Source organism: Musca autumnalis, unplaced genomic scaffold (genome assembly GCF_047663935.1).
Source record: "Musca autumnalis isolate F117 unplaced genomic scaffold, ASM4766393v1 scaffold_2, whole genome shotgun sequence".
Lineage (NCBI taxonomy): Eukaryota > Metazoa > Arthropoda > Insecta > Diptera > Muscidae > Musca > Musca autumnalis.
The window spans coordinates 109,874,932-109,901,622 of NW_027411755.1; the positions used below are offsets into that span (position 1 = coordinate 109,874,932).

Here is a 26,691-nt window from a genome sequence, read left to right on the forward strand (position 1 = left end):
TGTGGTTCCAGGACGAATTTTGCAAAACCCGGCCTTATCTCACACATTTGCACCAACAGTGACCTACTGGCAAAATTTCAAGCTCCTAACTTTAGCCGTTTTAGCTGGGCGTTGATTATGAGTCAGTCAGTCAGTCACTTATCACCAAACTCAAATATAAAATAGATAATAATTTTTTGGGAAGACATAAAGTTTTAAAACATGGTTTATATTTAAACCGTCTGCCGGAGTATTGTGTATTAGAAAAATATCGAATAGTGAGATAAATAATATAATATATATAATCGGTATATTATAAGTGTATTCGTTTATTATGAACTGTCTGCATTTTAGCGCTTCCTTTACTTAGTTAAATAGATGCGACCAATGGTTATCTTCACAACCGCTTAAAACATATTATTTTCTAATATTATTAAAAATAGAGCGTTTTCCTACAAAATGGTAGAACAGTATAAGGTAACGGGATTACCCAGCTGACTGAACTGGGCTGTAATGTTTTTGTCAAATTCCATACGACATTTTATATATGTTAATTTCCATGGCACAATAATACAGGTACAACGGGAAAAAACAGCTGATTATCACACTAGTTGTCAAAATGCATTATCGTGAATAAAATCACATATAGAAGGTAAACAATCAATTCACAGTAATGCGTTATTGTGAACAATTTTGACGTTTGGTATGATTTGATGTAACACTCTCTTATTCCACCATGTTAATTTCTATGTTCGATGTATATTAGGGATATATGTACATTAGGGATATAACTTTTTGCACTTTTTTGCAAATATCAAAAATACCACCACATAGCCGTGTAGAGCATGAAAAACTATTATGAAATACGGTGTCAATTTTTCTCTACCGCGAAAAAAGTTTCCGCACCAAATGCATTGAAGTTCTGTAATGCATTTTTTAATTTTATCTGTCATAACAACATATTTGCTTTTCATTAAAATTTTTATTTTTTTGTAATCTAATTTAAAATCATTATCAAAGCGTTCTGGACCAATTTGTTCTCAAATCGCGCCATTTCGGACCATATTAGGATTTTTTGACACTATTGCAATTTTTGGTTTTTCTTTATAAACTCGTGAATTTTATGTTTATATTTTTTTAACCTATCGGACAAGAGAATATGGAGTCATTTGCAACTAATTCGCGAAAGTTACAGACTGTTTTTGTTGACTTTGCCTGTGAGAATTGTATTTTTTTCTATAAATATTTATTCAAACAAAGCAAATTTAAAATTTTAAGTAGAAAAAATATCAAAAGGGTTTTAGTAATCACGGCCGGTGCGGGAACTTTTTTCACAGAATCGGTCTTAGAAACGCGTTTTCATTATTAGGACAAAATTCCCCGCATGGTACTGGTGTTGTACCTTTGTAGAAAACAAATACGATTCTCACAAGCAAAGTCAACAAAAACAGCCTGTAACTTTCGCGAATTCGTTTCAAATGACCCCATTTTCCCTGGTCCGATAGGTTAAAAAAATATAAACATAAAATTCACGAGTTTATAAAGAAAAACCAAAAATTGCAATAGTGTCAAAAAATCCTAATGTGGTCCGAAATGGCGCGATTTGAGAAGAAATTGGTCCAGAATGCTTTGATAATGATTTTAAATTAGATTACAAAAAAATAAAAATTTTAATGAAAAGCAAATATGTTGTTATGACAGATAAAATTAAAAAATGCATTACAGAACTTCAATGCATTTGGTGCGGAAACTTTTTTCGCGATAGAGAAAAATTGACACCGTATTTCATAATAGTTTTTCATGCGCTACACGGCTATGTGGTGGTATTTTTTTGGTTATAGCCCTAATGTACATACATTGTTTTGAGGAAAAAATATATCATTTAAAAAAATATTTCCCATAAAGACCACTTCATATCAGTGACATGTAACCTCCTCCAAGTCCGTGCGACGTGCAGCACACTATAACACCGCTTATAGAGGCGGTACAACATTTCTTAATATGTGCGGTATTTTGTTAAATTTGAAAAAATAAAGCTCTAATAAACATACATGTCTAAAATTGTCTTTTCCATTTCAAAAAAATGAAAAAAATTTTTTGATACTACATCAATGATTTTTGGTACATAGATTAAGAAAAAAATCAGCATTCCAAATCTGTTTTCGTTACTAACTTTGATCGTTGCGCGCAAAAGATATGACCGTTTTAATTATGATAAATAGAAAAAATTCTACAAAAATCGCGGCTTAATATAGTTAGCTGTTATATCCTATTATCCTTAACTGAATTCGTAACCTTTGCGATGATGCAAAAAATAATCTCAAAGTCTCAATGAATTCGCGTGAATTCAAATTTGTTAAATAATTTCACGTATTTACAAACATATTTTTGAAACAATAGCGCTCATACTTACGAAAAATATATAAAAAAATTATAACAGCATCCAGACATTTTGAGGAATAAAATGAAACCTAAGTCGTGAAGTTTGGAGCTATAGTATTAATGTTATTTGCAAAAATACAAAGATATATGACGAAAAAAATAAAAATCATGTTATTCTAATTTTATTTTTTTATGGTTTTATAGGAAAAGTTGGAGAAAAAATGTTTGAGTTCTTCGGCATTTTCGTCAAAATTTCACGCTATAATGATGATATTCCGTTGTAACAAATTTTTCGCTTATAGTTTTCCTATTGGATAATATTATTGGAACCTTATATTAAATCACAAGGAATTCCAATTGTGGCATAACGTTAAAATAGTGTTATATTGAATATTACAACATTTGAGACGCATATAAGCCGCGTAATTATGAAAATGACATGATGCGCATCCGATTTTCCAACACAGCGAATCAATTCCTTTTATTTGATGTACAGTTTGTCAAATTCTATTTGGCGACCACGATGTAGCATCTGCTGCATATAAGGGTGCAAAATACAGTAAAATGGTCATAATTTCCGCGAAGTTCATTTACATTTTATGCGCATCCGATTTCAATAATCACCATTAAAAAATACATCATTCTATGCCGTTTCGATGCGATCCATTAAGAACCGTGGATGTAGCATCGCACCCAATTTTTAGAAAAAATCTATTATATCTTTGGATTTACGAGAGTTTTTAAATATCCGTTTTCGCGCAGTTTAAACACGCGTTTCGATCTATTTATTCAAGTAGAACTGACACATCCAAACCGCGTTTTAATATGCGATATTTTCAAAATATTTTTTTGCAAATTTTCGAAATTTGAGGGGTATCATATCCGCCGATCTAGTGGGTGGATTTTTACGCGTCGTGGCTTGTTAGATTCAAAACGTAAAAAAACTACATTTACGCGGGTTTCCACGGAAGTCGAATGACGTTTGTAAATTTTAAACCAAAAAAATAGGTTTTTGAGAAAAATTTACGCACAAAAATTTCGTGTTTAGGCGCAGATTACTGTGATCCCGTGTGGGCTACACCCTCATGTTATACATTAAAAAATGCGAAATCGCGAGTACTACAATCCAATAATAAGCTTTTAGGGAAATCCAGCTGCGCGTCCCGATTAGAGCAAAAATTCAAAAAACCCCATTTTTCAGGTTTCAAAATGTCAGCATCCGTTTGAGGTAGATACAGTGGATATATTAAAAAATCATACATTAGAAACTTCAATTCTGAAGTGTGTTCTTTAACTTCTCCTTTGAGCATAATGAAACTCGTTTATTTCAACGATTTTTTTCGATTTTTTTACATTAGTACAACTACAGCTTCCGCTCAAATTATTATTTTAAGAAACCCCTCGGTGAATCGGGCTAAAACAGTTTATTTTGCCGAAATGCGGTCAAAAGTTATGGTATAGTCAAACTGATCGTGAGTTACAATACCCCATACCTCAGTTTCAACATAAGTTAATTTTCTACAAAAAGCTTGATATGTATGCTTTTTTGATTTCAAGAAGAAAAGATTAAAACAGCTTCTCCTCTTTCAATAAATTTCTTTTTGCAAGAATTATACTTTCTGCGTGAGATTAGGCATTATGTGAAATGAATCTTCATTCATGTTTTGCAAAACATTCAATCAAATTTGAAAAAAATATTAGTTTTTTAAATTCCAGTAATTTATAGACATTTCCTTATTTTGTTTATGTCTTGTTCATACTAAGGCTAATTCGCTCTCTATTCGTTGTTCGAACCCAAACTACGATATAATTACCTCATTTCCCTTACAAAATTTTGAGAACGAACAACGATTTTTGTACATTGTTCAATTTAAATTACTCTCAGAACGACGATAAAATATGTCCCATCTCTAACAAATGAGAGAATTTATCGAAATAAATTAATTATGACAGGAAAAATACAAAATTTAAAAATTTATTAAAAACCCAAACATTTTTAGAAAAACTACAAAATATGAATGAAAAGTAAACGGTTTAACGACTAGTTTACATTCAAACCATAGCAAATTTTGTCTTCTCTTCCATTGCAGTTGCATTTCCTGACCATCGTTAATTTTTAAAATAGAAAAATTTGAATATATACTAAAAACACCAAAATTGTGAGAAAAAATAGAAAACATGAATGAAAATAATGGAATTTAATATTAAATAGATATCTGGAAGAAGGATAAATATTTTTTCAGTTCATATCAATTAACTTTACTCGTCTTTTGGCTAAAACTTTCTTTAAAATCAGTAAACAAAAATCATGAAAATATGAATCATGTTGCTATGAATTGTGTACCATGTCATATGAACGGGTTAACGACGTGATTCAAATGCTGGTATGAACATGGCATTACATATACCGGCATGGTAGAACAAACAGGGTAAAACAAATACTACAACAAATACAACTCAAAAACAACCACATAGAAATTTGTTTTTGTTTGTAATGTAATGTTGAGTTGTATTTGTTGTAGTCAGAGCTCCGTTTTACTCGCGTGTGAAAATTTGGGGGGAGGTGGTAATTTTTTTGGGGCGCAATTATTTTGGTGTGGGTGGGGCAAGTTTATTTGGGGGTGGGGTAAGTTTTTGTTTGGTGGTAGGGTTTGGGCAAGTTGCCCCCCTCATCTTGCTCGAATTCGAGAAGAGTTTCACTCGCGAGTGGAATTCGAGCGAGCATTCGGAGCTCTGGTTGTAGTATTCCTTATGCGCTAGACAGACGGCAGAAGACAGTTTCTGCATTTACGAATCAGCTGATTGCTGGTAAAGAACTGGTTTGTTGGTTCTCTTTTACAGCATTGCTATATTGAAATGCCTAAATTCACTTTGATTTTGTGCATTAAGAATGTGGATAATGCACGAATTAATTTTAATTAATACCCTAGACAGACGGCAGCGTTGATGTGCATTAAGATCTGCATTTAATTTTACCCTGACAGACGACAGTTTCTGCATTTACGGAACAGCTAACTTCTGGTAAATAACTGTTTTGTTGTTTGCAATGCAAATTGTGTCTCAGAGCCAGGGCTGCCAGATTATTTTTATGGAAAATAGTCAAAATGACGATTTTTAAAATTAAAATCGTCAAATATATTTTATAAAATCGTCAAAAATTAAAATGGAAACATTTAGTTATATTTAAATATATTTTTAATTAAAATAAACATAAATTGGTTATTCAAGTGAGTAAACATGTTTTTACTTCAAATCAGTATTAAATTAAATGATTAATTAAAAGATTTTGTAAATAAATATTTGAGTTAACACTCTTAACATGTCGTGTTTAATCAATGTGCCAAACAATTTTTTTTTGTTAAGTATGCCCAACCTTGAATCCTTATGAACAGTATTTCGATACATATTTCGTTTTGTGAAAATTTGAAAACACGTTTAACATTTGCTGACGAATGCGGTAATACCTACTATAATTTTCTTTAAACTTTTTGGTCTTATTGGAAAAATATATGAACCATCAACACGTTTAGAGCAAATATATACAAATGCGATATAAATCCGTTTCAATATTTTCAAACATTTCCTCAGAGTCCAAAAGCTTTAGTTCACGAAATTCTGAATCCAATTTTTACTTTTCCTTCTTTTTGACGAAATGTGAAAATTCGTTAAGGATGTCAACAAATCAATAAAACTGTTTTAAAAATCAAATCTATTTAATTTTTAAAATTTCTGCACAAAGCTCAATATAAAAGTTAACGCAGAACAGAATTGAATCTACTATTGTTGAAATTTTGACTTTATAAATTTATCAAAAAATAGGAGATTTTTGCAGATTTTGGAGCAGTGCAATTATATATATCGTCACCAAAAATGCCCGAAGACGAAACCCACACGCAAATCGAAATTAGTTTTTTGTTGGGATCTGATACATAAAGTTAAAATACATGCTCTGGCAAATTTTCAAGCTTCTACGTTCAAAAACAACGATCCAATTCAAGAAACGGCATTTCGGAAAATGGTGTTATATTGCAGATTTTGTTGTAATGACGAATCCCAAGACCAAGCGTTTCCGCTGTTTTGGTTTTATTTATTACTCCCATTCGTATATGATTGATAATATCCCGAATTCTCGCCCTCATAAGAATTATACGTTTTTGCTTCTCCTGTAAAGTTTTGATTTTGTGGGTTACGTCTTCGGGCATTTATGGTGACGATTATGGCTTGTTTCCATTGAATTCAGTTTGGTTCTTGTTAAAAATTCCTTTGCATATACACCCAAACATATGTATGTGATTATTGTTTTACAATTAATTTTTAAAATCAACTACGAATATTTGATCAGTTCTTATAAATTCATATTTTACAAGTCATAAAAAATGACTGTATTATCAAAATATCCAAAAATCGTCAAATCGTCATTAATCAATTTTTGACCAAAAAATCGTCAAAATGACGATAAATCGTCAAATCTGGCAGCCGAGCTCTGAGCATGAATACGCTCTCCCTCTTACATAAATATGGGCTCTCTTTTACAGTATTTTCATATTGATATACCGAACAAAATCAAACTGAATGATTTTGTTCATTAAGAATAGGTCTGTCTGGTTACTTTCCCAGCAAGAATTGTCCAGCAAGAACTTTCTGAGAGAGTAAGGAGTTTTCATTCTATTTTGCTAGAAAATTGTAAAAAGCAAAAACCAGCAAGCAATAAGCTAGCAAAGGAAGCAAAAATGTTGTATTTTAGTAAAAATACAAAAGAAAATGACCCAAAAAGGATTTTTCCCACTTTGCAACTTTGTTCTCCAAAAAAGCAATACAATTGGGCTTGCTATTTCCACAATAAAATAGTTTTTAATTTTCACAAACATAAATCAACGAAAAAATAAAAACAGATGTTTGATTGTTTTCAAGAAGACTTGCTAGTGCTTGCTAGAAGAAATTTGTCCAGCAAGAATTTGCAAACTCTCAGTGAAAGAACTATCAACATTTCTCTCTCGAATCGCTCTCTTTTGCTGGTTTTTTGTGTTAACAGACGACTTCCAGCAACAATTGGTACAAGTTGGTACAAATGCTGGGGTAACCAGACAGACTTAACGTGGATAATCCATGAATTAAGGCAGTTAATGCAAATTAACGCTGCCGTCTGTCTAGGGTATTACCCTTAAAACTCTAGATTTATAGGGCGAATGTAGCCTTTTTTGTTGGCTATACATATCGTCCCCTGAAACGTACGAAGACTCGTCTATGTGAGAAACTATGTTAACACAGCACCCAGTGCGTAGTAGTCGTCATAAGAATACCACACTTCCCGCAACAGCGCGCGCAGCGTGGAATTCGTGGGAAAGCCCATCAACAATTGCATGATGGTTATAATTAGACATCGGATTTTGCATATTTGCATATTTTTTAATATTAAAGATACGAAGATTCTGATTGGACCAAAATTCGTTTCAAAGAAAATTGAATTCAATACCAGGGTCATATTTTGTATTTATTTTGCATATTTTGCATATGCACAAAATATGCAAAAAATATGCAAAATATGCAAAAAATATGCAGGATATGCAAAAAATATGCAGAATATGCAAAAAATATGCAAACAGATTTTGGCCGAAAATCGTCATTTAAAGTTGGAAAAACCATCAAAAAATACATAACAGTGTTCTAAACTAAGACTGTTGACCGTTCAACGTCGATTTTTCAGCAGATTATTATGTTATTGAGACCATAACATACGACAGTGTGGTGTAGGGTAAAATATGGTATCGTAATACAATTTTTTATTACACTGTGAACACAAATTTTGGGGAAGAGATAATTCCTTTTGGAGATGAAAGCCCTTGGTGAGTATATTAAGAACCCCGAAGGACAGATCCGCCGTGAGTCGAACTTCTATGTTATGGCGTGATGAATATTTTGCTGGAGACCCTATAAGCCCTCAAGAATTAGCGTTATATCTTTGTTCAGTGTTGCTTTAGCTTATTTTTGAGATGACATGTCTTCAGTCGAATCGAATGCGGATTATTTTCGAACTCCACATATTGCTATGCCGCGCACAATTTTCAAGTTGTTTATCATCCTTTACCCCTCCTGGTAATTGATGTTCTGTGGTCAAGTTGGAGGATCTTTTTCAAGAAATTCGGAGTTAAAGTTTAATCTCGTGAACAACAATTAAGTCTCACTTGTAATTATGAATGGTAAACCTTTTTCTAGGAATTTCGGCAGTTGATTTTTGTAAGTTTGGATCGAATATTTCTGTAGAAATTTCTATCTAGATTTTTGTCGTCTTTTGGATCTTTACGGTGCTTTGCACTATCAGATCAAACAATGCTAGGCCAATAACTTCAGGACTAAGGTACCACATATGATTTATCATTTTATTATTTCCTTTATCTGATATTTCGTATTAAGTAAATCTTCAATGCGGTTTAGGTCTTGTTTTGGACCTAAAAAATATTTCTGAATATCGTTTTCACTTTTTTGTATTAAACTCAATCTATTGTCTCTATTTCTTTTCAACCTATTGGCAATGTTTACCCAATATATCCTATATTATATCTATATAAACATTATCTTGTTCATTATACGTTTTGTAAAATCAATAACCCAAACTCTCACTTATAACACTCAGTTGTTGTTGTAAATAAATAAAATAGAAAAAAAAACATTCTGGGGGCGTCTATTCTTATAGAAATCGCTTCAATATGTTTGGTTGATGTCCGGATGTGCTTCCAAACTTGCAGTCAATAATCCCTCTCAACAATTATTCTAACAAGTTTGTACGGTGATACATAAGCTCTCGACCTAATATCTGCTCGAGCTGGTGAGATCCCATTATTCTAGGCATTTGTACACTGCTGGTTATTGTTTCTCTCGAGAGCTACTGTCAGTTTCAGGAACGCCTAAGAGTTGTTCTTTTCCCCCAAGTGATATCAGAACAGCAACCCGTTTTTCTTCTCTGTTTTGAGAATATCTGTTAATAGTTTTCCATGCCAGTGCACGCAAATAGCCTCGTTTCCCCGCTGTTCACGGAAAAAGCTTCTAGAGATCTTATATTTGTAGGGATCCTCTCCGATAGCTTCTACTGTAGCCAAAATGATGATAGTAACGTTCCTATAGGACACCTTACAGGCGTCCAGCACCAATGACAATTTCATAGTTACGATTTTCTTGAAGCCAGGCTTGATTGTTTTCGGGACAGATGGGTTTTCAAATTCTACGATACGTTAAGCATCAAAACAAGACCTAGACCTCATTGAAAATGTATTGAAATATGAAAACATTGACACAAAAATTTCAGAAAAAGGAAATAACAACATGATAAATAATCTGTGGTATCTTAGTCCTGAACTTGCTGACCTGGCATTGTTTGATCCAACGGTGCAAAACGCCGTAAAGAGCCAAAAGGCGACAAAAATCTTAACAAAGCAAATATCCAAGTTTCTTCAGAAATATTCGATCCAAACTTCTAAAAGATCATCTGCCGAAATTCCTGGAAAATGTCTGGCATAATCCTTGTTGTTTAAGAGATTAAACATTAACTCAGAATTTCCAGGAGTCGCAAAGGATGGTAAACAACTTGAAAGTTGCGAACTTCATAGCAGAGCGTTCTTCAAGGAGACATTTGTACCCAGATAGCTCCAAAACCACATGATGTCTGACTCTTGAATAAATTTAAATTAGACCAAATGTAAAAGACATTTGTTTTCATTCCAAAAATTGATAAAAAGGAAGAAAATGCTTTTTTAATAGACTCCATTTTCGCACAAAGGCGTACCTAGTCACGTTTTTCGGGACAATGGCTTTATTATCTCGAATTCAGTAACACTTACGTACTTTGTTGTTCAAAAAGAAATATTAACAGAATAGCCTTTAATTGAATGAATAAAACTATTTGCCAGTTTTAACTTTAACCGTTCCACATATATGGGTCGTCGAAGTCGCCAAATAGCAAAATCGTGATTTTCATAACATCGAGGCCGCAGTAGCACGTGTTAACATATTCCAGTTGTGCTCCAACTTTGGCAATCTTAAAATCTAACAATACTTAAAGGTTTAGGGGGCTCTCTGGCCGCCTAGATCGATTTGTTCCTTTGAGTTAAAACCAGCCCAATGCTACAAATTAAGACAAAGAAAATATTGAATTTTACATAAAACGTTTGATATTTTATCAAATTTTATATTTTTGCATAGTTTAATAATAAAAAAAATGGTACTACGATACCATATTTTGAACCCTACACCACTCCGTCGTAAGAGGTCTCGATAACACAATAATCTGCTAAAAAATCGTTAAACGGCCAACTACATATCTTAATTTAGAACACTTTGAAGATTTTTGACGATTTTTCTAACATTAATTGACAATTTTACGACTTTTATTACGATTTTCGGCCAAAACAGTTTGCATATTTTTTGCATATTCTGCATATTTTGCATATTTTTTTTTTGCATATTTTGCATATTTTTTGCATATTTTGCATATTTTTTGCATGTTTTTTGATATGACCCCAAATATCGAAAAATTGACCCTTAAAACGCCTAGATACAAAATTTGAGTCCAATTGGATAAGAAATAAAAAACATGCAAAAATCCGATGTCTAGTTATATTGTATAGAGGAGTGTCTCGGCTTTGTCGCTATCATATCGAGCCCTTCCCGCAAAAAAGGTATAAGCGCCAAAAATTAAATTTTACAGGAGACGGTTTTTATTGAATAACTTTTGATCTAACCAAAACTTTTTATTAAATTTTGGTATAGTTCCGTTACTAAATCCTATTTACTAAAAAATAAATCATTTGTGGAATATCTTCAATATAACGGTAATTTGTGTCGCTTACATCCTTTTCGCTGTCACGCAATCAGGCAATTACATTTAAAAGTGGCGGTTACATTAAAAAAAATTATTTGAAAAAAATAATTTTTAGTGTAATTCACATCTACAATTTAAAAGCAAAGCAACTTACGTTTATAGCAAGTATTTATTCGAACAATTATAAGATTAAAGCGTATTTCTTGTAATATAGTCGAATAAATACATGGTATGTTAATGTGGAATTTTGATGTAAGCGACAACTCGCTGTCACCTAAAAATGTCGCTTGCTTTGCGACGATTGATTCTGTTATGGAGTTAAACAAAACAAAAAGGGAGCTTACATCAAAATGGTTTTTGCTCTAATTTCGTAACGGTACATGGCAGAATTGTAAAAATTTGGGAGATGGTGTATTCGTTATCGATTTCGGTAAAAAAATTTAGCTTACATCTTTTTCGCGGAAAGGGCTCGATATGCACTTTTGCGGTTATGGGCCGCCAAATATTAGGACCCTTTTTATTTATTTAAGCATATTTAGAATACAGGTATTTATGCTTAATTTGTACTACAACTAGTCTCAGATTTGTAATGTGTGACTAACTAGTAGTTTTGATTACTCTATAATAAATACGAAAGTAAAATAGCTTAATTGTGTGTAATATTATGTTATGTTACTATGTAAGAAATAATTTATTGTTTAATTGCGGCGCTCAGCGCCAAAACGGCCTAACCCACAAGCTCAAAAAATCAAACAGACTATAAAAATCCAACCAGAACCTATTAAAATAACTACTAAAAAATGGAATTTTTTAGAATTTATTTCAAAAGGTTTCAGTTAAATCTTTACAGTCAGTTTGATTTTTTGGGCATGTGGGTTAGGCCGTTTTGGCGCTGAGTCCCTCAATTATGTCTACAAATAAAACGTGTCATTAAGTCCTGAGGAATATAACGGTGCAGGCTTCTCCGCCCATTCGTGTTTTCAAGAAGTTTTTGGCTTCAGTATTGCAATGTTCTTGAAGACGAGAATAATGTTTTTGTGATTGAGTAGATATCTCCTGCTTAATAGTGTTGATTTGCAAGTCCCGATGTAGATCGCTATTTCGAATGTACCAGGGTGCATTTACTGCATCTCTTAGAGCTTTGTTTCGTAATTGTTGAATTCTGTTTATTTCTGTATGTTTTTCTTGCGCAACCCCAGAGTTGTATGCCATATAGCCATACTGGCTTTAGTACTTATTTATAAATCACTAGCAAAATGCCCGCTACTTGGTATGCGGAAAGGGAATAAACAATATTTGATATGGAAATAATATAATATAAAAATTTTGTTGTTAATTGACATTCAATTTAATTTAAGTACTCTTCGAACCGCTTTAGTCCGAATTTCCAAAAAATCGGTCTATCTCACCACATAGCCGTTAATATATTTAAGGTATTTCAATTAAGGGATAAAAACCTTCTTAAAAAATTGTCGCATATGTATAGATTTACAACTGAACTTATTAAACGTTCAGAAAAAAACAGTTATAAAAGATTCTTCACGTATAATTGCTTGATTTCAGTAAGTTACTTCGTGTTCACATAAAGCCAATGGTACAATATATAATACAACTTTTTCCAACCAAGACCTTATCTAAAATTTAACAGTTTTTGCACTCCTTGTTCACCTAATGCTTTTGGCATTACATGTAGAAACATGTCATACATTTTAAGTTCGAATTTTCATAACCATTCTAATATAATCCAAATGTCAAAGCGCTAGATTTAGATGTTCACTTAATATCAGTTCTTCAATGTTTAGTAATATTTTGTACTTCTAGTACACTTATTGTTTTTTACCCTTTAAAACTTTTAGTACACTAATACTATAATTCCAAATTACCTACTTTCAGCTTTATTCTCACACGCAGAGAAAAAAATATGTTTGATCCAACAATATTCCAAGAGCAAAATATGTATTGTTAACATATTGTTGGATTCCTCATGTAGTATTGTAAATCCAAAAATAGTTTGTGTCAACTGAACAATATTTCTCTCTTTTCTTCGAAAATTTGTTTTTCTTCTCTTGCTATTCGATGCCGTGTTGAAAAAACAATTTTGGTGAGTTGTGGTGTGTTTGTATGACATGCTGCCTTTACCTTTGTTTTTGTGTGTACGTACTTGTGAGACTCTTGTTTTTATTTGTTTCTCTTTTGTTTCATTCTTCTTTCCTTTTCATGTTTGTTATGGTGTTTAATTATTCCTTATGTTGTGGTGGGTTCTTGTGGCTTTTTGTTTGTCTTTGTTGTCAGCCAATGCAGCAAACCATGTATTGTGTTCATCAATGTTTGCAATATTATACGCGACATTTATATCCAAGTTATGCGAAAAGTGTATATGAGAAGTATATGCACTCAAATCAAAAATTTCTGGGCTGGTTTTCTGTATTGACAATACTTTTTGTAAACAAAATTAGATTATGATAGTTCCTACAATCGGTATTGTTAACGATTTTAACAATATTGCGGAAATTCGAAAGTTGTTTTTGTTTTCTATGTTTGGAACAAAAGATGGTATTTTTGGATTTGGATTACAATGTTTGAACAAAACAAATTCATTTTTGGAACCAAAACATATATTTTTGTTCCAACAAAAGCGAAAAATATTTTTTCTGTGCGTGCACACACAATACTAAAATGGTACGCATAGGTATAAGCTTCAACAAATACCTCCTTATATCAACCCTATATACCAACCGGGATTTTCATTTCCAGCTCTATCTGATTCCCCAGAAACAATTTCCATATACATAAGTACGAATTTACAATTTATGGAACTTATTTCCACAACCACATCCCTACGCGCCAACGGCGACTTTAATACCAAATTTTCGAATGCCAACTCTATTCCTTAACAGAATATCACAGTTAATACAATTTTGTACTTTAGCTCATAAGAACTTATTTCTGAAATTTCTTTCTTATCTTCATTCTACGCACCAACACTGATACTAATACTAAAATTAAAAATGCCAGTTCCTTATTTTAGCAAATACCAAACGGTTCCACATTTAGTCCCACTTATAAGTTTTCAATTTCCGAAACTACCTCCATATCGTCACCATAAATGCCCGAAGACGTAATCCACAAAATCAAAACTTAACAGGAGAAGCAAAAAACGTTATAAAATGAAAAACTGTTTTATGGAATATTAATCTTATGAGGGCGAGTATTTGGGATATTATCAAACCTACACGAATGGTAGTATTTAATGAAACCAAAACCGCGGAAACGCTTTGTTTTGCGATCCGTCATTATAACAAAATCTGCAATATTATCCCATTTTCCGAAATACCATTTCTTCATAGGATCGTTATTTTTTAACGTAGAAACTTGAAATTTTGCCAGAGCATGTATTTTAGCTTTATGTATTTGATGTATCCCATCAAAAAACGAATTTCGATTTGCGTGTCGGTTACGTCTTTGGGCATTTATGGTGACGATATATTAATCCCACACTTAATTCCAAATTTCAGGATTCTAGCTCTATCCGATCATATAAATCAAAATATACAAAATTTAGTACCATTTAGTAAACATAAATACGAATTTGCAAAACCTCCTCCATATCTCAATCCTACACTGCAAAAGTCGTCTTAATTCCAAATTTCAGGATTCGAACACTTTCACCCAAATTGAAATTGTACCCAAATTTAGTACCATTTATTACTCCATATATCTATCCCACACTTCGAGCGCAATTTTAAGTCTTAATTTCATGATTTCAACGCTATTCGTTCACCTAACTCGAAGATGTACCAAATTTAGTACCAGGTACCAGCACAGGTACTCCAACAGTAATCTTAATTAAAAATCCAAATTGTATCATATTTAGTTATTTTCGTGTAAATAAGTACGAATTTCTGAAACTACCTCAATCATATACTTCAACAGTAAAATTAATTCCAAAATTCCAGCTCTACCCGTTCACCCATATCCAAATTGTAACAAATTTAGTACCATTTAGTACATATTCATCTGGTAGACATATTAGGATGTGCAAAGCATTGACTAAATCGGTTACTCCGTTCAAGAGTTATCGTGCCACAATTTTTCCGAACATTTTTGAACTTTTGTGGGGGAGGTACCTGGAGGAGTGGACCGATATAACCCATCTTCGAACTTAAAATAAGTTTGGACAAAACATTACGAAAGTAAAATTTTGGACCTAATCGGTTGAACCGTTTAAGAGTTATCGTGCGCACCAGCCAGCCAGACCGACAGACGGACGGACATGGCTAAATCAACTCCAAATTGTCTGAAACGGATTTCGTCCAAACATACTTGGGGTCTAAAACCATTATTTTACATGAGGCACATTTTGCTCGTATGAAAGTGTATATGTACATATACCCTCGTTAGCATAGATGCTGAGGGTATAAAATGCACAAAAACCACTTCAGTGGGAAAACACGTTTGAGCATGAGTGGAATAGAATTTTCGCCAATTTCTTACCAACAACAAACAAATGTAATTATTGTTAATTAATTTTTGTTTTAAAAATTTTATATAACTAAGCGTTATTGTTTCTTATTTTTAAAGTCAAAAACCCTGATAATGATAGTCGACGACTATCGAAATATCGGAAAAATAAAAGTGATAAAATGAAAAACTAACTACCAGCTGTTTTTTATTTTTTGATGACCTCAAGCCGAACAAAAATGTCAAGAAGAGTAAGTCCAAAGGTCAACTATAATACTAAATAAATAAACATTTTAAGACAAACGCGAAACAAATCGGTTGAAGATTGGCCGAGTTTTTGATTAAAGTACGAACGTCATTTCAGTTTTATATAATAGATGTTTCAGTATCTCTTGTTGTCTCCAACACACTAATTGCACCGATATGTCACCCAAATCTGGATTTAAAAGCTTGCCTTAAATATTTAATATTCGAAAGTACATACCTTTGCGGGAAATATTTCGACTAATACAACTAATGTAAGTGCTATCAACCCCATATTGCCCACAAAGGACACAAATGCCATTAGAAGCAGCGGCACGTATGAATATTGCGAGAGATCCATTGTTTGTGCATAAAATGTAAAGACTCCAAAAGCTGTCAATCCAACTGCCATGCCTCCGATTGACCACAGCATAAGAATTTTGCGGCCAAATAGATCAACCAGCAGAGTTGCTGCATATGTTCCAGCAATTTGTGCTACACCCATAATTATAGTACAAGTGTTCGGGTCCATAGTGGAACCCGAGTTTAAAAATATGTCCGACATATAGTTTACAAAGGCAAATATTCCACTAAATTGATTTACAAACAGTAGGACAGCAGTCGTTGCAAAACACTTGAGGGCATCTCTTGTCACTGTAATGATAGATAAATCTTGAATTAACATTGAAATGTAAACTTGAGCATATGCATACTTACCAAAGTCCTTATAGGACAAAGACCCTTCATCATTTCTATTTTCAATTATTGATTTTAGATTTTCGAAGTTCTGACGATCACTCAGGCTTGGTTTTGAATTGCTCATCTGATAAAAGAAGAATGATTTTTCTGCATCCGCATACTTTTTCTTCTGCAATAGATGCTGTGTGGTTTCTGGTAACACGCATGCCAACACCAAATACAGAACAGGCAGAGTCAATATACAGAACGGTATTATGTAGTATGCCACATAAGTAGATATGATGAACCCAATCAGAATTCCGATGTTTACTGATAACATAAGCATTGTGGCAAGTGTTCCTCGTATACTGAAAGAAGTAAATATGTACATTAGCGAGCGCAATTAGTAGAAAAGAATATAATTTTTCTACTACTTAAATTAATAAAAAATAAGCATACATTTTGCAGCGCTTGAAAGGCAGCCATAACGATGCGTTCTACTTTTTAGTCAAAATCTTGAATGCTTGGATACGTCTATTACCACTATACTGTAGTACTATACCATACTATATACTATAGTACTATACCACCACTATACTATATGCTATATAATCCTAAATATCCTATGGATTTTATCATAAAATATGACTAACTTATTGTTTGTAGTGATGAGGTGATCCTGCTTTAAACTATAGACAATACTCAGTTTTTACAACAGCGGAGATAGGTTTTCAATATTTTGAATATTTCGTCCTAAATTGGTGGAGTGTATAGAAACTTGGGCGCGGCAAGTTAACGTTTTTACTTGTTTGTATTTCCCAATAAAACAAGATCAGAGAAGGTACTGTTTACCACTGTACTGTACCCAAAAATTACTTTAATAGTTATCTATATTAATAAAAGATTTGTGTAATGATGACTCAGTGACTGATAATCCAGGCTAAACGACTGAAGGTAGAATCTTGAAATTTTGGTTGAGGGGCACTCTTAGTCCGAAGGTGGCAGATAAGGCGGGGTTTTTGGAAACTCGAAGTAGAACGGTACAAAAAGTACTAAAAGGTACTTAATATGGTACCATTTGTATTTAACGAACCGTTAGAGCCAGAGTAGGATAGATGTACCAAAGGGTTTGTGGATATTCGAACCATAAGTTTACGAAAAGTACTAAAATGTTCTAAATTTGGTACCAATTCGTGTTTTGTGAATGGGTAAAGCTTTAAGGGTGGAAATTTGAAGTGATAATCAAGGTTAAATAGTGCGGTTAATAGTACGGTTACATTAGAGTTTTTTGTCGGGTTGACTCACTTCAGAGGATTTATTTGACGTTTGCGCTAAGGAATTGACATTTGAAACCCAAACCCACTGGGTTAATCCGGTTAAATGTGTTCGAAATGTACTAAATTTGGTACAATTTGGATTTGGGGGATCCGATAGAGCTAGAATCTTGAAATTTGGAATTGGGATTACTGTCAGAGTGCAGGATTGAAGAATTTTTACAAATTCGTACTTATGGATACGAAAAGTACTAAATGGTATTAAACTTGGTAAAATTTGGATTTTGGTAAACGGATAGAGATGGACATTTGGAATTGAACTGTAAAGTGCATGATTGAGTAGTTTTGGAAATTCGTGCTTATAGGTATGAAAAGCACTAAATTTGGTACAATTTTAATTTGGGTGATAGAGCGGGATACCTGAAATTTGAAGGATGGAATGCACGATTGATTTTGGTATTAGTACGGTGAACAATATTTTTGAATGAAAATAGTACACAAAAGTGGAAAGGAATTTTGTAATACAATTCAGTGTTAGCGCTGTAATATTTGTATAAACAAGTAAAAAAGTGTCAGTCGGCTTTGCCGACAGATATATGGTAAATTTAAAATTTCCTTCACAATTCCATCGAAAAAAAATTAAAAATTTTTTTTACAAGCACATTCACGATGTACCAAAAACATGGATTAAGAAAAAAATCGTGGTTTCAAATCTATTCGCGTTCACAAAATTGGATGCTGCGCCCAAAAGTTATAGGGGGTTTTAATCCCTTATAAAGAAAAAATATTTAAAAATTCCCTTTGTGTTGTAATAACAAAATGTATATATTAATCGGTAACAACATTTAATATCTATCCGTAGACGCCTAAATATTTGCTAAATTTATTTTCATTTTCGCGGAAAATCAAAAAATAATGAAGGAATCTTGAAGTAAATTTTATTTATTCTAACTCAGAGTCCATAAAAATCTCTAAAAAACTAAATTAACAAGTAAGAAAGTATCAGTCAGCTGAGCCGACAGAGATATACCCTCAGCCACGTACCCGAAGAAAAAAAGTTAACACAATACTTCTGTAGGTTTTTTAGCTGTTGGGAAAATTTTCCAGGATGGAAAGGGCCGCAAAAAACTACATGATGTAACAAAATTCAGAATCACCCAAGACGAGTGCATTTTTTCCAAACTTTGGGTAGGGTGTACCCATAGGAGTGATCCCATGTAGAACATATTCGGACCTAATACAAATCTGTAGGAAATATTTTTCTTTTCTTTATTAGTCTATGGATATTTTCCTTACAGACCATATAATTAAATATGTTGCACTTAATTTTCTGAATTTAAATATATTACAATTTTACTTTTCAATTTACAAAGTTTGAGCTAAATCGATTTCTCTCTTAAAGGGTTGTTTTACACATTAGTCAGTTTTGGTGGTGCCGGTAGGATTTTCTGGACCTTTTTGGGTTATTATCTCAGGAAGTATGGACTTTCCCACGAAAAAAAATTACAACGTCGTAACAGGAGCCGCAAGTGCAACCTGCTGCGTCACAAATTAATAAGATCAGAGAGGAGTTGTTAAACTATACTTTTTCCAAATTTTGTGTTGGAGGTACTCAAATGAGTGGACCGATATAGTCCATATTAGAACTCGATCTATGCCTGAAAGTAATATTACCAATAGCAAAGTTTGGCTCAATTCGGATATTCCCTCTTAGAGTTATCATGCCCACAATCTTGGCGAAAAATGTTTAACCTTTGTGGGGGAGGTACCGGAAAGAGTGGACCGATATGGTCTATCTTCGAATTTAAACTAAGTTTGGACAAAATATTGAAAGAACCAAAATTTTAACCAAATATGTTGATCCGTTCGAGAGTTATCGTGCACTCCAACTACGACACATGGTATTATATGGGTTGTTTGCAGTTATCGTGCTGATTTCTGAGGATATATGGACTTGCTCCTGAAAAAAATTATATCGTCGTAATGGGGGTAGTGAATACAAGCAGGCCTTAAACTGCACTTAAGCAAAATTTTGTGTGGGAGGTACCCGAAAGAGTGAACCAATAGGGTCCATATTGGAACCTCATCTATGTCTGGTAGAAATGTCACGATGTGCAAAGTATGGACTAATTCGGTTACTCCCTTCAAGAGTTATCGTGCGGACAATTTTTCCGAACATTTTTGAACTTTTGTGGGTGAGGTACCTGAAGGAGTGGACCGATATGGCCCATCTTCGAACTTAAATCAAATCTGGACAAAATATTTCGATACCCAAAATTTGAACCGAATCGATTGATCCGTTCGAGAGTTATCGTGCGCACCAGCCAGCCAGACAGACAGACGGACAGACAGACAGACAGACGGACGGACATTGCTAGATCGAATCAAAATTGTCTGAAACGGATATCGTACAAACATACTTGGGGTCTAAAACCGTTATTTCGATGAGGCACATTTTTGGCCGTATCAAAGTGTAAATACCCTCTTTAGCCTAAAGGTTGAGGGTATAAAAATGAGGGTATAACACTCATGAGATATACATCAAACGACGTGGAATCACGAGTTCTACAATCCAATAAATAGTTTAGGTCATTATCTGGTTGCGCCCTCAAATTATAAGAAAAATTCAAAAAACCCAGATTTCAAAACTTCAAAATGTCAGCATCAATTTAAGGGGGATGCACTGTATATATCGAGAAGTCATACGTTAGAACCATGTTGCACAAGGGGTATTCTTCAATTCTTTCTTTGAGCTCAGGTCTGAATTTTCCCTGTTTTGACCAGAAATCAAGAAAAAAACACAAAAAAACTTGCTAACTTCAACACATTTTTACCCATTTTTTTATATTACCACCAACACAGCTTCCACGTAATTTATTTATTATGGTCTATATTATGAGACCCCGGCTAAAACACTTCAATTAATATAAATACATTCATATTATATAAAATATATTGACAGTTCGCGACTTATTAGATGGTGAACCTCAACTTCAACGATTGTAATACATTTTTGAATATTACCATATACCCTCAGCCAGTGTGAAGTGAAACTTTCATCTAGGGACAGATCGAATGTATTTAAAGTCTCTTCAGAATTTTGTGGCCCTTTTTGGACATTTGAACTTGCCGACAAAAATGTGGATTAGGAATTAACTGCACTAAGACACAAATGTTGAACCTTTGTGAAGAAGATACCCTTAGGGAGGACCGATATGGACCATTATAGAAATTAAACTAAATTCTGACAAAATATTAGGAGATCCAAATTTTGGAACAAATTGGTTGCCTCATTCAAGTGATATCGTCCTAACATTTTAGTGACATTTTTTAAATATTGGGAAGAAGTACTTGAAGTTGTAGACCGGTAATGTCCCATGAAACTAAGTTTGAAAATAATATGACGGAGACCAAATGTTGGACCAAATCGGTTGAACAGTTCGAGAGCTATCGTGCTCTCCGACAGCCACATATGGTGACAAAGGGATTTTTACACCTTTTCCTGAGAAATATGGACTTACCCCTGAGAAAACTTTTACCGTCGTAATGGAGGTAGCGAATGCAAATCGCTTCAACAAAAATCAAAGTGATTCGAGAGCAGGTCTTAAAATGAACTTATCCGAAATTTTGTGTGAGAGTAGACAGAAGGAGTAGACAAATATAGTCCATATTCGAACCTGATCTGTATCTGGTAGATATATTATTAACCTCATTGTAGAAATTTCACAATGTGCAAAGTATGGATCAAATCGGTTACTTCCTTCAATAGTTATCGTGCGCACAAATTTTCCGAACTTTTGTGGGGGAGGTACCGGAAGGTGTGGACCGATATAGCCCATCTTCGAACTTAAACTAAGTTTGGGCAAAATATTTCGAAAGCCAAATTTTGGACCGAATCGGTTAATCCATTCGAGAGTTATCGTGCGCTCCAGCCAGCCAGACAGACGGACGGACATTGCTAAATCAACTCCAAATTGTCTGAAACGGATTTCGTCCAAACATGCTTGGGGTCTAAAACCATTATTTCGATGAGGCACATTTTGCCCGTATGAAAGTGTATGTACCCTCGTTAGCATAAATGCTGAGGGTATAAAAACAACTTTTTGTTCAGTTTTGCAACTTTAATATGTTCTTCATTCTCCGAACAAAACACCCACAATTATTTTTTGTATAATAGCTTATTTAAATAAAACTCCCATATTTCAGCAAGACAAAACAATTTCAAATCTCTCCGTCACTATATAAATTCGGCTTAAAAATGTGACTTTTTATATAATTTTTGTGTCATAACCGGGTTTTTGTAAAGCTAAAGAAGTGACATGATGAATAAAAACAGAATATTTTAATCCAATTCTTATTTGGCACTTGATAAGATTGGAAAAGGTCTAGGCAATCGTATAACACTGTGCAACATTTTTAAGGTGATCTTGTGCAAACAATTCGAACTGAGGTTTTTTTGAAAGTACATACTCAAAGGACAAGAAACCCTAGTTGGGTTTATGGCCCCATCTAAACATGGTTAAATATTGAGTTTTTAAAGAAATTCGGGGCTATATCTCTGAAACCAATGCGAATCTTCTTCTGACCTCTGAAGCAAATTTGTAGATAAGGACAAGAATGAAATACTTGGAGAAATAATGAACTCTAAAAACTACATTTATTGCCTCAAATTTCAAAATATATGCAAAAATTCCACAAATTCCGTATTTCCAAAACCGTTAATTTTTTCTCAATATTTTCTTTTAGAAAAATATTCCCTGGAATGTAATACACAACTTCAGAACATGTCATTGTTGTAAAATGCCTCTATGCCGTTGTTTTCAGTACATTTTTCAACGACGATTTAATAAAAAAGTCAATAATGTAGTTGGTGTGAACTGTGTTTGAAATACGTGTTGTAAAAGATATGATGCAAACTACCGCTTAAACAACATGAAGTAAGCATTTTAGAGTTTCAGAATGTTCTAAAGAATTGTTGAGAACTTTATCTGGAAGATTTTTGCAACAGCAAGGCCAAATTACTATTCGTTTCTGAGATAAATGCCTGATAAATGCAAAAAAGTGTAGATTTAGCCCGGTTTAGATGAGGCCATAAAATCCGAACTGGATCTGACAGGACAAAGCCCTACCAGGGGATTTGTAGTCTAAATATGTACTTTCAAAAAATGAATACTAGGAGTTGTTTGTATTTTCAGTGTTGCATAGTGTAATGGGAGAATTTAATCCCGGATCATCCTTAAAAGTAGTTTATAGTTGAATATAAAGCCCATAAAATATAAATCTAATGAATAAAATAAATCAAAAAAAAGGGGATATGCTGTCAATAACGGTCTAATATCAGGTTCATTTATCTGGATCCTTATAACGAAAGCAGTGACAAATTTTCATTTCGTATCGGAATTAAGTCCTGTAGGCCTATTTTGTAGCTTTTTAACAATCCGACAATCGACAACGTTGTCGACACTAAAAATTGTTTGCAGTAACGATTTTGCTTTTCTGTAAAAATGTAGACAAATTCACGATAAACTTTCAAAAGCTTTCAATTTTGAATGTATTCCAAAACAAAGCATACACACAAATCAAAGGCAAATCCAATATTGAACATTTTTTTCGATTTTTGAACTACCACAATTTTTTAACAAAAGCGGTTAAAATTTGTTTACAGAAAACCAAGGTTGTTAATTATGACGTTAAAATGAGTTTCTCAAAAAATAACAATATCGAATGTCGTTAAAAAGTTGGAGAATTGGCCCACTGGTCCGCACTTGAGTAGTTCCATGAAAGAATTTGAATTGTGTGCGTCAGTTGCAAATGTTTTGTCCGTTACTGTATATTCTGTAAACTTACTTCGTGTCTGCAATTTCACTAATGAAGAGTGGAAAAACCACGTAACAACCACCACCTGTAAATCCACCAAGGAAGCGTGCAATCATCAGAAACTCCACATCTGTTGCAAAGTAAATAAGTATCCATAAGCCCTGAAAAAGTCAATAAATTATTTCAATGCTACGCTCTAAATTATTTACTAAAATTGTATGCTTAATTATATATACAGACATACACTCCACGTCAGTAGAATAGAACACCTAAATTTTTGTTAACGTTTTTAATCTTGTGGGGATTTAAAGTCTATGAAGTTCTATGATGTAGAAAGCCTTGCTTTATCGACTGAAAGAAAATTCGGCGTTAATATCTCAAAAGTTCGGGAAAATAAAGTGACTGTTCTATCCTGATGACCAAAAATAAATGCCTATTTTTCATAGTAGTATCAGAAAATCATTTCGCGAAGAACTAGAAACATAATTTTTTCTGTGTTTGATATGGAACATTATCGACTTTAGATCCCAACCAAATTAAAAATTAATGAATGAACTTTTGCCTATTAATAACTAAAATAAGCTTCATTTCATTTAAGTATTAAAAAAGGTTCCGCACAAACTACTTTTAAATTATGTATTTGTGAAAAAATACTATGAAATGAAAAAAAATCAAAATATTATTTCCTGTTGCCCGAATGTATGACCCTTTGCCTATTAATGACTAAAATAACTTTTATTCCATTTAAATATTGAAAAATGTCACGCACAAACCACAATTGATATGATATATGAAATAAAGCTATATATGTATGATATAAAATGATATATAGTGAGAAACAAACGCTTATGTCATGTGTCCCTAAAGTTTGTTTTCAGTGATATATCTGCATACTGTGACTTCAAAAAATCGTCCAAAATTCTGAGAAATAATAACTTTAAACACTTTTTGTGCGGAAGCTTTTGTTATCGAATCACCTTATAATAAGATTGTATCTAATATTAGTTAAAAATTTCATAACCCTAATATACATATGTATGTATATATTTACATTAGTTGCCTATTGCGGCAATTTTCAGTTTGAAGGAGGGAGAGGTGAGGCATATGGTAACCCTTTGCCTCTCAACACCCTCTCTCTCCTGACTGACAATTGCCGCAAGGAAAATTGGCTAATATAAACATGGACTAAGGTAAACGCTCCTATTGATGGCAAGTACCAATAGCTGACTATTTTTTGATTCAAACTCAAATAACTAAATATTACTTCCTGCACGTCGCGCGAAAATTTGTTGGCTACTAAATTAACTAGTTAAATAATCAATTACTAAAAGTCGTAACTACTGATTTGTCCGCAAACCAAGGTGGGCATTACTCTCAACATTTTTGGAGCTAATGGGAGTTATTTCCGTTTCGTTTTTTTTTTGTATATAATTTTTATTTCAAATGTATAAGAAAATTAAAAAATACATAACTTTAATTTCATATACATTTTTCATTTCATAATACGATTTCATTCAACTACAGTTGAACCTCTTTTATCCGGGCCTCTATTATCCGCTTACATCGTTTAACCGGCATGCTAGGTTTTTGATTTTGAACCTCTATTAACCGTGCTTTACCTCTATTATCCATGCCTCAATAATGCTACCTCTGTTAACCGTGCTTACCTCTATTATCCGTGTATGAAATGAGTTTATATAATTCTGTGAATCCCCTTTTTATTTTGAGTTTAAGTTAGTGCTATGCAAAGTTCAATTTTTGTTCTCAGTGAGTGTACATTTTAGGGTATTTTACGCTCATTGAGAGAGTACTAATTTAAACAAACGTGTTTGTTTGATGTGAAATACTGGGATTCCTCCTTTTCTTTTGAATATCAAATTACATTCAGTCTGCGATTGAAAATTGATGCGTAAAGGTGTTTGTTTCAAAATGGCTCTGTCAACAAAAAAGACAAAAAGAGCACGCAAAGTTCTTTCAGTTCAGGAAAAATTAGAACTGATTAAAGACCACAGTAAAAACATTTCGAGTGGCGTGTTATCAGAAAAATATGGTGTTGGAAAATAAACGGTCCGTGATTTAATAAAAAAGAGAGAAACAATTTTATCATTTGCCTCTAGAAGTGAATCTGTGGATGGTTTGAAAAAAGACATACGCTAAGAAATAAAATTCGACTATGAATTTTAGGCGAAATGATTACTGAAAAGGCAAAATATGTTTATGAAAAACTAAACATAAATTCGGAATTCAAGTACACAAGTGGTTGGCTAGAAAAGTTCAAAAAACGACATGGAATTCGCAGGCTGAAAGCAATAGGCGAAAAAGAATCTGCTGATTATGAACCACCACTCTGTTTGTAGAAGACTTACGCCAATATATTGAGACTGAAAATCTGTCAACGGAACAAATTTATAACGCCGACCAAACAAGCCTATTTTGAAGTGTTTGCCACAGACTTCGCTAGTTACTGGTAAAGAATTATGCATCGAAGGAATACAGCCTTGCTTCGTGCCAATGCAGCCGGGACAAACAAATACAAATTGATGGTTATAGGAAAAAGCGCAAATCCAAGAGCATTAAAAATGTTTGCAACCTTCCAGTAATGTATAAATCTTATAAGAGAGCCTGGGTAACACAAGACCTTTCAAGTGGTTTAAAAATATTTTGTGCCAGAAGTAAGAGAACATCTACAACACATTGGATTTGATAAGAAGTACAAAGTGCTTTTGCTTCTAGATAATTGTCCAGCACTGATGAACATGTTCTGGCATCTGAAAACGTAACAATGAAATTTCTTCCACCAAATTATACGTGTTTAATTCAGCCTATGGATCAAGGGGCAATTCGAAGCTTCAAGTGCAATTATCGTAAATCAATTGTCCAAAAACTTTTGGCTGCAGGTAGCAGATATGATTTTACTAAGTCATTGAATATAAAGGCATCTTTATGGACAGCTGCTATATCTTGGGACAATGTTCCAAGATTACGAAAATGAGAATTGCAATGCTGTTATACAATCGAACATTGTAATCCTGGAACCGCCTGGAT

At 33.3% G+C, this 26,691-nt stretch overlaps 1 protein-coding gene across 9 annotated transcripts in view; it reads right to left on the bottom strand.

Annotated features, from left to right (window-relative positions):
* The window catches only part of LOC141394457 (facilitated trehalose transporter Tret1-like), a 52,246-nt gene that overhangs the window by 1,596 nt on the left and 23,959 nt on the right, over nucleotides 1-26,691 (bottom strand). For all 9 annotated transcript variants that reach the window (XM_073968823.1, XM_073968824.1, XM_073968822.1 and 6 more), the window contains 3 exons: nucleotides 23,677-23,807; nucleotides 16,595-16,923; nucleotides 16,119-16,531 (listed from right to left, as the gene is read on the bottom strand). In XM_073968823.1, the coding sequence (XP_073824924.1) occupies nucleotides 16,119-16,531; nucleotides 16,595-16,923; nucleotides 23,677-23,807 (873 nt within the window). The remainder of the gene's footprint in view (nucleotides 1-16,118; nucleotides 16,532-16,594; nucleotides 16,924-23,676; nucleotides 23,808-26,691) is intronic.